The sequence below is a fragment of the Thalassophryne amazonica genome, chromosome 12 (genome assembly GCF_902500255.1).
Source record: "Thalassophryne amazonica chromosome 12, fThaAma1.1, whole genome shotgun sequence".
Lineage (NCBI taxonomy): Eukaryota > Metazoa > Chordata > Actinopteri > Batrachoidiformes > Batrachoididae > Thalassophryne > Thalassophryne amazonica.
In genome coordinates, this window is record NC_047114.1 from 34,204,589 (window position 1) to 34,218,928 (window position 14,340).

General features: G+C 37.7%; 1 protein-coding gene across 1 annotated transcript in view; it reads left to right on the plus strand.

The window, feature by feature from the left end:
• The window catches only part of mfsd8l2 (major facilitator superfamily domain containing 8-like 2), a 46,906-nt gene extending 33,162 nt beyond the window's left edge, over window positions 1–13,744 (plus strand). Inside the window, exon 11 of the mRNA XM_034184038.1 lies at window positions 13,631–13,744. Within this exon, the coding sequence (XP_034039929.1) occupies window positions 13,631–13,711 (81 nt within the window). The 3' untranslated portion in view covers window positions 13,712–13,744. The remainder of the gene's footprint in view (window positions 1–13,630) is intronic.
• The last annotated feature ends 596 nt before the right edge of the window (window positions 13,745–14,340 follow it).

Below are 14,340 nucleotides of genomic sequence, written 5' to 3' on the forward strand. Positions count from 1 at the left end.
TTTTTTCCTTTTTAGAAACAGGTACATACAACATCATTTCAAACCTGAAAAATGACACATACAGCACCTGCATACCAAGTGAGGAAGTGAAAAAATCAGATATTTTTTAAAATAAATCTTGTTTCCATGTTGAATACAGTCAGTGTACTGCATGCTAGGAGTGTGATAAACATGTATACTGTGTGTGAGTGAGACGGAGCAACTGACTGGTTGTCAGTGACCATCTTCGTCCAAAGGATATTTGCCACCTCGTGCCCGTGCTGGTTCTTGCACCAGCTGTACCACCGTCCATGAAATTCACCAAAATAAAAAGAAAAATGAGGCAGGCTGATTTCAGCCTGTGGGCGGGGCTGATAAACTAATGTTTTTTTTTTTTTTTTAATGGGGCCTAATGCTTTTGGCTACTTTTTTTGGTTATGTGATGTTCTGAGAAAACATCATTCTATGAACATACTAATGTGAGTGGTGTATAAGCATGTAACCACATCTGGATAAAGGAATGGAGCAGATAAAATGCTAATATTAATGTACTAACTTTGGTGCGTTAGTATTACAATCGTAACTTGAACATTGCATTAGTTAGCATGTTAAAGTGAATTATCTGAAAGAAATATTGGAAATGAATGGACACTGATAACAGATATTACAGTTCTGAAATGCAGAGTTATTCCTCAGTGGTCCAGAAACATAAAAAAGCCATTGATGTGTGTGCGGTGGTGAGTCCAAGGTCCCCTGAAGTTTAACTAAGTTCTTTAATTACTGTGCAAGCATTTGTTCATTTTAAGTGCAATATTCCCTTTGTTGATTTAAAATGAAATGTTTCTATCACATAAAAATCTTATTTTTCTCAACTTTGAAAGATAGAATATAAATTTATTTTGAATAACATATGAAAATACTCCGTCTTATATTAACACAGAAAAACGAAGTAATAGAAATGATTGTACTGAGACAGAATGGTGAAGACTCCATTGTATGACTTACACAGTGGAATCTGCCATTATCAATTAATCACTTATTAATTTATTGATTTGTGGTTTTCAAATACCTAATATCCGACATATTTGACGTTTTCCCCACAAGTTCAAAACACAAATGTGTTCAAATTAGAAATATAAAAAAAATAAATAAAACTTCACACTTATGAGGCTACAACTAAACCCTGTTTAACATTTTCTCCTTAAGTCATTCATTAAAATGATAAATTGGTTATCACAGTAATTGACAGTTGTCCTGCAGAGTGACTGTTTCAACACTAACATTTAAAAAAACAAACAGATTACTGCTCAGCATGTGGACTGTAAAGAACGGGCATGCTTTAAAGACACAATTTGTTGTTGATTAAAGGAGTATGACATTCCTTCTCACGTTTGTTTCTGTGATGGCTCGTCCGAAGGTTTCAGCCAAGGTGTTAGACGTTCAGTTGGGGGCCTTGCCACTATTTTGGGTCCTTTGTGGGCTGGAGGACTGACCAACAATTTATACATCATGCTTGGCATGATGCTGGCTCTCCTCACGGTGATCACAGTAAGTGGAACACAGCCGACACTTTGAATTTCTGTCAAATGACACATTTATTTTACTTAATAGCAATGAACAGAACAAAAATTTGGAACATGACACCGCCAGGAGCTTCACCTTTTAGACTTCTACTCTCTTTTTGGCTTTTTGATTAGCTCTCCAAAGCTTCAGAAATATACTGTTAGGTTTAAGTTCCTCATTTGATAAAATGGATCCTTTTTACTTTGCTGGACAGCATTGAAAACTATATTGTTATCTCTGGTCTCATGGCTGAGGTCTTACAGTTTGGTTAATTGCAAGACGTAACCCCAACCCTGAATCCAGAGTGAACTATGGGGAACATCCAGGGATGCTGGAGGTCAGTGAGAGCTGTGGGTGCTGAGAGTCTACGCTGGAATGGCACCCTGTTTAATGCTGTGCAATGCAACATTTGTGATTTTTGTAGTTTAGGTGCAGTTTAACTTAGCCGGGTAAACGAGCCCCATTCACTTTGCTTCATAAATTTTCTAATTCTCAAACTAATTCTGAGTTTGAGAATTAGTCTGCGTGTAATCATTTTACCCTGAAATACACAGCAAACTTCAAAACCAAATTGGTGTATGTCAAAGCAGCATAGGACATTCAGTTATGTACAGATAATAATAATAATAATAATAATTATTATTATTATTATTATTATATTTTTGTTTATAGAGCTTTTTAACACACCCTTGATTGTAGTAGATGAGTGACTGAGAATCTTATTTCAGTAGTAATTTGTCTTTATGCATTGATCTTGCACAGCAATAATGAATCCTATTTCTGGCTTAAAACCAGCTTTTCTTAGACATTTGTGGGCTTGAATTTGGTCTATGTCTTTATTATTATTATTATTAGCAGAAATAGTCATTGATTAGAATGCATAATGAAAAAGATTTAAAAAAATGTATTATGCCAGAGAATGAGCTGTTTGAAAAAGGCATTGTAAATGCCATGGATGCTGTAATTTTTTTTAATGGGAACCCAATGGTTATTGTCATCACCTCTGAACATAAAGTTCGGTTATCCCAATCGCTTTAAGTGACAACTCCACTGCACTGCAGTCGGCGAAAGGCTGCTGGCTACAGGTGTTGTGAAGGCCAGTCTTTTTCAATTTTTATTCTATTAATTTGAGCATTGTATTACATATACAGTATTTGTAATCATATGGCTTTTGTGTGATTAATTCCAAAGAGATTCCAAAAAGTGCAAAGAGAGTGCAGGTTTTATTTATAACTGCTGACATCCACTGACTACACCAGGTGATTTCACTGACCATCTCTGCTCAGTGATTTTAATCACTGAAGTCATCTGGTGTAGTCAGTGGATGCAAAGAAAACCTGCTTGACATTTAAGATGTATTTGCGTGAAGTGAAATTCGGCTTCTGTTGCTTAATAATGTTTGGTCAATCCATGATTACTGAGGAACTAAGTAGGTCATAATTTTTAATGCTCGCACCAAAGCAAAATCATTATCAGAACCACTCCTCAGCTCCTCAAAATATGATGTAGTCAAGAGCCGAACTGAGTTCAGCCTGTTAGCTGAGCTTGTTGATGACATGCTAACGGCTTTAGCATTTATAGCAGCTGTCAGAAGCTTGAGGTGTTTTGGTCCAGTTAACACAGGGTTACTGAGGAAATAAGCAGGTCATAATTTTTAATGCCCACACCAAAAAACCATTACAGAGATCGCCTGGGAGCTGAGCACATGAATAATTGTTACAATCGAGGCATGTATGGGGCTTCATTTGTCCCGTCTGGATTACACACACGGTCACCCACGCTGCACCTCTTTACCTGTGTATTTCTTGGCTCTGTGGACACACAAACACACAGCTTGGCAGAGACGCACACGTTAGGTGCATGATATGTACGGTGGTCATTATTATTAATGTACAGGTATGCCAATATGAAATAAAGAAATGTGCAACGTAACATATGTGCGCATTTTAATGCAAACAATTGTACCACTCTTTTTATTTGATCACTCCCCCCCCCCCCCCGCCCCCTACCCTTTAGTGATTTTAGTTATTTTTGTGAGTGTCTGTTGAATTTATTTTCATGATGTCACAAACAACAATAATGTCGGAACCACACTATTAACTAGTAATTCCTCTGACTGCAGCACACAGTCCAATTTATGTTTCTCCACTTCTTGTTGATAATGAAACAACAAAACAGGCCACCTGAGAAGAGCATGGTTGTACATCTTCAAGCAGTGACACCTACCTGGTGGACCATTACAACACACTTTATTAATGATGAACCAAAAGGGCAATCATTTTGTATTACTGTGAAAAATCTACTGTACACACATTTCCAGATTGTTGAATGGAAAAATCGATTGAAATATAATCATACATATACCAGAGTAAAATTACGACTGTCACTGTATCCCTGCTTGGCAGTGGACTGGATTTTTTTTTTTTTTCAAACATTACCAGCTGTTGGTTATTTCAAGCACAGTATGTCAAATAATCATAAATTACAGTGCATCCAGAAAGTGCCCTCCAAAAGTATTGGAACACTTTGTATTCCACACATTTTAATTTGTTTATGCCATTTCAAATACAAAAACAAACAAACAAACAAAAAAGTTCTAAAATTATCTTCCTTAAACTCAAACTGAAAGCAAATCTCTATGACTTGATATAAATTAATTAAAAATATAAAAGCCAAGATGATGGGTTGCATAAGTAATGGAACGCTTTGGTATAATACCTGTAAATAATCAATTTTATCAGTTTTATTGCCAGTTTTCTTCACAAGTGTCAGGGGATGGATACATGAACATTTCCAAGTCACTGAATATGTCTTGGACATTATTTACATCAATTATGAAGAAATACAAACAGTATGGCACTCTATGGTAAATCTGTGTGGTGCAGACAGTTGTGAAAAACTGAGTGACTACAAAAAGGAGAAGAGTGAGGAAAGACACCAAGAAACCCAGACAACCCAAAAGACGTTATAGGCTTCTGTGGCTGTGATTGAATAAATTGTACATATAGTGCATGGTTTGCATTTTGTATCACCAGTTATACAGCTTCATGATGATGTGGTATAGAGGAGGATTTTCTTTCACTAAAACATAAAATCTACAGGCTTGCATCTCAGATGTACCTTCTGGGAAATTGTAGCTGAACGTTCAGGTCATCTTGGTAAGAAAATCCTCCTCTATACTGTTATGTGCAGACGCAGGTTGAGGAGCGGACCAACGTCTGACCGAACCCAGCGCTAAATAACCAGAAAGCGGTTCCACAAACAAAACGATTTTATTTCCCCTCCAGTGCAATAATTAGTGTACAACATAAATATTGGGTTTGTCTGGTGGAGTGAAGGACGGCGCGCTCTCCAGCGCCCAAAAGCATCGAAGCATCGACGCTTCTGGACTCAGATTCACCGACAAACACCCCCCAGGTGGACACGACAAACTGACTCTGTGAAGGATGGAAAAGGTGAGGTAAGTCAACAGAGCTACAGCAAATATCTTTCAGAGGCACACACTACCAGCAACACATTCAGGTCTGAGTTTAAGCTTTATGTAAATGAGCAGCTTCTCACAACAGGTGGAGGATCATCAGTCCGTACGCCACGGCAGTGAGAAGCAAACTGCACAATTCTCATCAATGTTCAAACACACTGCGTAACAAAATGCCAAATTACTATCAGCGATCATTCAGACAATAATCACCTCTGATGTGTGCTGACAGCATGTGTCCCTCACCCGTCCTCCTTCACAGGCACGATGTGTCAAACCCTGGCGCGGTCCTCAGCGTCTCACAAACGAACGTCACAAGGTCGTGTTCCCGGCCATTCTGCTTGAACCACTCATGGCTTAAATGCAGAACGCCATCTCATTATCTGCTTCAGCTGAAAGTCTTTAAGTTTACACGTGAGCATCATCCACAGGTGCAGCTAATAATGCTGATGAGGGTGAAGGACTCTTCTGCCAGCACCGTCTCCACAGACAAAAACCAGTTTGCATACCACCTGGAGAGCAAAGAAAAGAAAACAACACAAAAACATCCAGCCAAACCCCCCAACACACAACATATACCACTTGTCTGAAGAAAACTGGCAATTAAACTGATCACTGGTCAACATGATTTTTCTTGCATGGCGTTTCAACAGATTTTGGGGAATTTGGGGGTGCTGAATCTGAATCTAGTGTTAGTTTTTGCCAATCACATCATGTTTTTGTGATATAAAAAGATATTTCTCTTATTAAGCATTAAAAAGCAAAAGCTGCAGTAACGATATTACGGCTCTTGTTCACATTTCGCAAACCTGTTTTAAAACTATGCTTTTGAAGCTGCTTTTGTGCATGATTAGTGGCATCAAACTTGTGAGTGAATGAACATTTGTGTAATCCATGAATAGAGAATGTGCAGATTGCAAAATAACAGTGACGTGATAGAGGAAATCTGAGCTCAGATTCAAATTCCGCACCCCAAAATGACCCTAAATCAGTTCTCAAAGTATATATATATATATATATATATATATATATATATATATATATATATATATATATATATATATATGTATATATATATATATATATGTATATATATATATATATATATATATATATATATATATATATATATATATATATATATATATATATATATGTATATATATGCGAAGGAGATGTGTTGCACTGCATGAGGCAAATGGTGGTCACACCAGATACTGACTGGTATCCCCCCCAATAAAACAAAACTGCACCTTTCAGAGTGGCCTTTTATTGTGGGCAGTCTAAGGCACACAAAACCAAAAGTGTTGCGTTTATATTTTTGTTGAGTGTATGTATATATATATATATATATATATATATATATATATATATATATATATATATATATATATATATATATATATATATAATGTATGTATATATATGTATATATGTATGTATATGTATATGTATATGTATATATATATATATCAATCAATCAATCAACTTTTTTCTTATATAGCGCCAAATCACAACAAACAGTTGCCCCAAGGCGCTCCATATTGCAAGGCAAGGCCATGAAAAACCCCAACGGTCAAAACGACCCCCTATGAGCAAGCACTTGGCCACAGTGGGAAGGAAAAACTCCCTTTTAACAGGAAGAAACCTCCAGCAGAACCAGGCTCAGGGAGGGGCAGTCTTCTGCTGAGACTGGTTGGGGCTGAGGGAAAGAACCAGGAAAAAGACATGCCGAGAAGGGGGGCAGAGATCGATCACTAATGATTAAATGCAGAGTGATGCATACGGAGCAAAAAAAGAAAGAAACAGTGCATCATGGGAACCCCCCACAGTCTACGTCTAAAGCAACATAACCAAGGGATGGTCCAGGGTCACCCGATCCAGCCCTAACTATAAGCCTTAGCGAAAAGGAAAGTTTTAAGCCTAATCTTAAAAGTAGAGAGGGTATCTGTCTCCCTGATCTGAATTGGGAGCTGGTTCCACAGGAGAGGAGCCTGAAAGCTGAAGGCTCTGCCTCCCATTCTACTCTTACAAACCCTAGGAACCACAAGTAAGCCCGCAGTCTGAGAGCGAAGCGCTCTAATGGGGTAATATGGTACTACGAGGTCCCTAAGATAAGATGGGACCTGATTATTCAAAACCTTATAAGTAAGAAGAAGAATTTTAAATTCTATTCTAGAATTAACAGGAAGCCAATGAAGAGAGGCCAACACGGGTGAGATATGCTCTCTCCTGCTAGTCCCCGTCAGTACTCTAGCTGCAGCATTTTGAACCAACTGAAGGCTTTTTAGGGAACTTTTAGGACAACCTGATAACAATGAATTACAATAGTCCAGCCTAGAGGAAATAAATGCATGAATTAGTTTTTCAGCATCACTCTGAGACAAGACCTTTCTGATTTTAGAGATATTGCGTAAATGCAAAAAGGCAGTCCTACATATTTGTTTAATATGCGCTTTGAATGACATATCCTGATCAAAAATAACTCCAAGATTTCTCACAGTATTACTAGAGATCAGGGAAATGCCATCCAGAGTAACGATCTGGTTAGACACCATGCTTCTAAGATTTGTGGGGCCAAGTACAATAACTTCAGTTTTATCTGAGTTTAAAAGCAGGAAATTAGAGGTCATCCATGTCTTTATGTCTGTAAGACAATCCTGCAGTTTAGCTAATTGGTGTGTATCCTCTGGCTTCATGGATAGATAAAGCTGGGTATCATCTGCGTAACAATGAAAATTTAAGCAATACCGTCTAATAATACTGCCCAAGGGAAGCATGTATAAAGTGAATAAAATTGGTCCTAGCACAGAACCTTGTGGAACTCCATAATTAACTTTAGTCTGTGAAGAGGATTCCCCATTTACATGAACAAACTGTAATCTATTAGACAAATATGATTCAAACCACCGCAGCGCAGTGCCTTTAATACCTATGACATGCTCTAATCTCTGTAATAAAATTTTATGGTCAACAGTACATACATATATATGTATGTATATATATGTATATGTATATATGTATATATATATGTATGTATGTATATGTATATATATATGTATGTATATATATGTATATGTATATATGTATATATATATGTATGTATGTATATGTATATATATATATGTATGTATATATATGTATATGTATATATATATGTATATATATATATGTATATGTATGTATGTATATGTGTGTATGTGTATGTGTATATATATATATATATATGTATGTATGTATGTATGTATGTATGTGTAATGGCTGAGTGGATCCTTGCCATTTTATTGGTGCTTTGTATGTCACATGACATGGATTAACTCATCCCCTTTGTGTTGCATTGCATTTAGAGTGCAGTTTGATTCCATTTAGCCAGCGGTGGGCACAGATAACCAAAAACCTAACTTTGATAACAGATAATCAGATAACTGTAAAGTTATCTTTGATAAAGATTAAACAATAAACCACCCAAAAATGTATCGGAATTTTACAGATAACCGATAAATTCCATTACTGTCTCTAGTACATTTGCAACTACTAACAAGCTGAATTTGAGTTTTAACACCATGATCGCTTCTGGTAGCATCAAAAGCGACAACAGACCCAAACAATGAGCCCACACTTCTGTCTTTGAATGTCTTGCCCTCTGCTGGAAGCTCTTGTTTACTACATGGCTTCCAGCACACAAGCAAGCTGATATGAGCCATAAAGCTCAGCTCTCTACCCAATCACAATGCTCCGGTCAGGCCAAGGTCTTGGAAAATAAAGCAGTGATGAGTTATGGTTTGGTATATAAATAAAATGAATACTGATAGAATAACTCCACTAATGTCTCCACTAATTCTGTCATTTGTACAAAATTAAAATATAATGTATATCTTTTAATGTTGAATAATGTACTAATTCTGAAGTTTTGTAACAAACACAGACAGATCGCAAAGGATTCTGGGTAAAATGTGCCTCTGCTAAACACTGATTGGTTGAGTCATTCATTATGTAAACCAACACGTTAATGTGACGTGTGTCGTGTGTTGGTGTTTACACATAAATGTGCTTTTGTAAAATATTCCATTTTTTATTTGTAAAAACAGGCATTTTTACGGAGCGCTGGAAGTGTCATCGCAAAATGTTTTGCATGTGGAGAGAATGTGCGCTCATTTTATTTTATTATATGCACGTTTTATGATGTTGTGCGCACATTTTATTATATTGTGCACACGTTTTAATTATATTGTGCGGTTCGGTACATTTTGAGCTGTAGCCAAGTACAGTGATTGAAAATATATCAGCCCAGCTTCAGGGCCAATACTGCCATGAACACTACTAGCTAGTAGATGGCAGTAGAGACCTTGAAAACTTGCCAAAACAAAATTCCAGATCATCCGTGTCTGCTACATCTAAGATGCGTGGAATTTAATAAATGCAGACACAATAACAACATCTATAAACCCAGAGAATATATTCACGAGCGTTTTAGGCAGTACGGTTTAATGCTGTTGTCCGTAGTGTTGTGTGGGCCGCCAGAAGAGGAGGTACTGCTGGCCCACCACCAGAGGGCGCCCTGCCTGAAGTGCGGGCTTCAGGCACGAGAGGGCGCTGCCGCCATGGACACAGCCCGGGGTGACAGCTGTCGCTCATTACCTCTTGACAGCTGTCACCCATCTACTCAACATCATCTCACTCCATAAAGACCAGACGTCATCTCCACCTCGTTGCCGAGATATCATACTTCATTGGAGGCAATACTCTCAGCCTTTTTGTGAGATTTGTAACTCTGTTATTGTGAGAATTTGCAGGAGAACTGGTCGTTTGTGAGGAGGCTGTGCAAGACGGCGCTCCTTTTCAGCTGAGACCGCTGCAACATATTGAATGAGAGGTGGAGGTGGCATTCCCACCGTTGTTGTTACTGGGTGTACACACACCCACACTTGACTGTCTTTGTTCTTCGCCAGCAGTACCAGATCCGACAGTCGGGAACGGTGATCACCTGGGAATTCGGGACTTGGCGGCTCCAGTATTCACCAGGTTCTGGGGCGGCGGAAATCGTGTGGTTCCGGCTCTTCTCAGGACAGACGTCTTCTATCCTCGAGCCTGCCCACACGTCACCTCTGTGTATTGACTGTTATGATATTCTGTGATTGTCTGTATGTTCGTTGTGCACATTCACAACATTAAATTGTTACTTTTTGGCTCATCTATTGACCGTTCATTTGCGCCCCCTGTTGTGGGTCCGTGTCACTACACTTTCCCAACACGTAGAGCCTGATCAGAGTGTTTCACATGCATTTCTCATGTGAACGTACATATAGACAGACACACTCATTCACACCTATGGTGAATTTAGAGTCACCAGTTCATTGTCAATGAATGTCTTCTAGAAAATGTCAAGTAATCAGTCTTCATTGTGGTCAGGCTTGGGAGTAATGGAATACATGTAATGGCGTTACGTAATTAGGATACAAAAAAAAGGTAACTGTATTCCGCTACAGTTACAGAAAAAAAGACGTATTCAGATTACAGGTATATTTAGTAAAAATAGGGATTACTTCGCAGGATTACAATTTTAATGCATTTTATGATATTATCCAGGTTCTAGCTAGCGCAAACTTGCATTATGGCCCGTTATGCTATATTTTTGGACCGTTACGCTTATTTTCAATACAGCGTCTGTAATCAACCATTTCTGCAGCGTGACTCCAGTTTGAAGCCTGAATTGAAGCAATCAATGCCATTGATTCAATGGCTCGTGGCTCTTAGATTTGCTGCTCTTCAGAAGCGTTAAGTCCGCTTTTTAACACCTCTGAAAGCCATTAAAATATCACAAGTCGCTTTTGTGTGGATTAAAGTCACTAACTGGGACTCTGGTCTTGTTGCAGTTGAGAAATGAGAATTGTCCTCCGTTTTGTCACAGCTTCAAATGCTGCGCGGCTCTGAGACAGAGTCCGCTCGGAATTAATAACTTCAAAACGAATCGCCGCTTTAAATAAAATGACACCTCTTACAAACATGGCAATACAGACAATAAACTACAATCGACTAAAACATTTTTTCCTCCCAAAATGAGACCTCTTGCATTCTTTATAAACCTGACCTGCAGCTCATCTGCAAGAGCTGCGGCTCATAGGTATGGAAATACATTCATGCCAATAATAATGTCTGAAAGGAAATGCTTTTGACAAAAACTAACAGATTTTATTTCTGTTTATTTCCAGAGATCAAGGATCCACCATGTAGCGTTTATTATGTCCAGAGTTTAAGGATCCAGTAACCAATTTCATATTTATTTACTTTAAGACTCAATAAAATGTTGTTCAATTTCAATTTAATCAGCTTATAAAGCGCAAAATTACAACAAAAGCCATCTCAAGGTGCCTCACACAGAACAGTTCAACATAAAAAATTAAAATAAATAAATAAAAATAAAAAATCAAATACCTAATTAAAAACAGAAGTAAAAGAATAAAACATAACAAAATAAAAACTACTCATAAGAAAGAGAATAAAAATAGGTTTTAAGTCCTGACTTAAAAATGTCCACGGACTCAACAAACTTCCCCAGCCTTCTGGACATGATGAAGGGATTTGGGTTGTCGTACCTGGCTTTTCCCCTTTGGGTACCCCGAGAATGGCCAATTTTTACCTTGAATTTTCAAAAGCTTCCCCCCTTCCGCACCCAACCCCCCCCCCCCCGTCGCTTCGCTCCCTCGACATTACCACTACGCTAACATTTCATCCTAGCTAGAACCCTGTTATCTGTATATAATATATATTTTTTCTTTGAAACGAAAATGTGGACAGCATGACGTCTCCTAACTGGGCAAAATATTGATGAAGTTCCTGGATGTTAATGTATTTTCAATGGAGATTCGTGACTGAACACACTCAGAAAAATGCTCGCAAAATATGTGTAAAAAATACCATTTTGACCTGGATATTGAGCCAGTAAAGTTAAATGACATTAAATTATGTCAGGAAAGTATTAAACTTACTCTGACACACACACATTCCCAAATATTAGTGTTGAAAGTTACACGGATCTGCGCTATTCCAGCTGCTGAGCTGAGGCGTCCTGCTGCTGCTGTTCAGCGCAGCTCCTAAAACCATTACAGTACATTTATATATATATATTATATTTTTACACAATTATCCTTTATTGACCGAGTTTCAGTCATGAAGTCAGTGGTGTGGGTACACATCTCTATGTGTGGGTGTGACTGTGAGCGGCACAGCGCGGGTCATTATAATCTCATTATTTTAAGGTGCAAATTTAAAAAAAAAAAATCCCCAGTCTTGTTGAACAATTTTAATCACTAACGACAGTATTTTAACTAGACAGTCTAGTAGTGGAAAATATCAAGTAGACATAAGTGAAGAGTTAATGGTCCGTGTCATCGGGCGACACAGCAGGAAACATACATCTGTTTATCATCCAAATATCACGGACAAAGTGACAAGAAGAACCAGAACCACTTATTTATAGAAGGAAATATTGTCCCTCGTTCCTCCATTTGTGGCTTTGCCAACATGCGCAGCTTTCCGGCATATTCCACCTGTTTCTTGAACTTCTATGCACGCAAATCACTAACTTGCCCAGAATTAAAATGGTGACCACGCCTCCTTACTGACAGGATTTACTTAATGGTTTTCATTATGCTGCTGTTCTTATTTTGAAAGTTCAATAAGTGGACTGATATGTTAAACATGGTGCAAATGCTACGTGAAAGACTAAAGTAAGATAATTTTATATTTACTGAACAAGTAGCAGAATTTTTTTTGTTTGTTTTGTATATTGTTCTGCAAGCCACTTTCAATTACAAATTCATCCACCCACCACCTGAGTTTTCATTATCCTTCATTTGTTTGGCATTTTTTGTTGAAAATTTAGCAGGTGAACACTGGGTGTGTTTAAAACAATATTTGTGGGTGCTCTTAATTCATAATGTGAAGTAAAACAGAGCATTCCATGTAAAAGAAACAGTTTTAATTTTGCTTAATAAACTGTACTATGTACTCAAGACTATTTCTATTTAGTTTCTTTTGTCTGTATTAGCATATTTGATATTGGAGTAATCCAGAAGTAATTGAAAGTAATCAAATTACATTACTTTAATATTATGGTACTTGGATTACATTACTGATTACATTTTTCAACAGGTAACTAGTAACTGTATCGGAATACATTTTTAAAGTAACCCTCCCAACCATGGTTGTGGTTGTGTGTACTTAACCAGACTGGGAGATTTATGACATGTGTGTTCTATAAATAGTGAATTACACAAACATGCAGTGTCGGCTGCAGGTATCAAATTAAAATAAAGTCGTTGAAGCATTTTAGTTTACATTTATTGAGCTGAGAAGAAACTATTGGATGTTTTCACAATATTGTAATGTTTTTAGGTGAACTTGTATATGAACTAATCTTTAGATTTTTCCATTTGACACAAGCCAAAGTTCTGTCTGAAGAAAACTTTATTCCCCCAACACGTACAATGTGAGCAAAAGTAGCTCGGGGGTGCACTTGTCAGTAAAAGCCTTATCTCAGCATATCTCCGAGAGGCTGCACGCTGATTACTTGGTATTCTCCAAAGTGAGCTCACGCTCTTCATTTTGCAGGTTATGACGGTATTGTCCTACGAGCGTCTGGCTGAGCCCAGGGCGGTGCAGTGCGCCCACAGCTCTGACAGTGGAGGATAGAGCTGCGCCAACAGAGCAGCTCCATGGCTGACAGCAATCGATACGGGTTTGCACACATCACCTGCAGGAACTCTGGATGCTGGGAAGCTTTATCATTGGGGATTTACATTATAGACTATTACAATTTAGTGTTACACACAAGGGGGCACCATTGTTCTCATACTGAATCATCAGGGAGGAATGATAAGGATAAAAGCCATTATTTTCAAACTGAACTATTTATATTCCCGGGTGTTGATGAAAAGATTAAAGAACAGGTTGTTTTATATGACCTGTGTTCTAAAATCTCCTTTCTTATCCTTGGTTGTTTTTTTTTCCCTTCACCATTATAAAAAAGAAAGAAAGGAAAAAAAAAGAGTTGACACAATGAGTGCAGAGTTGTCAACATCTTAGCGGCTCTGCGAGAGTGATGCTGAGAGAAGCAGGTGGTCAAAGAGAATGAAGAATTACAGATTTTCTGGTATTTGCTTGACAGTGTTGATGAGAAGCTGTTCATTTCTGTTCATTGAATGAAAAAAAAAAAACAGCCTTTTTATGGTCTGAAGCTGTTCTAGTCATATGCACCTAAGAAAGTCCTTAAATAAGACTTAATTTAAAAAGTTAATTAACCATTTCTATCTTTTTGTGCA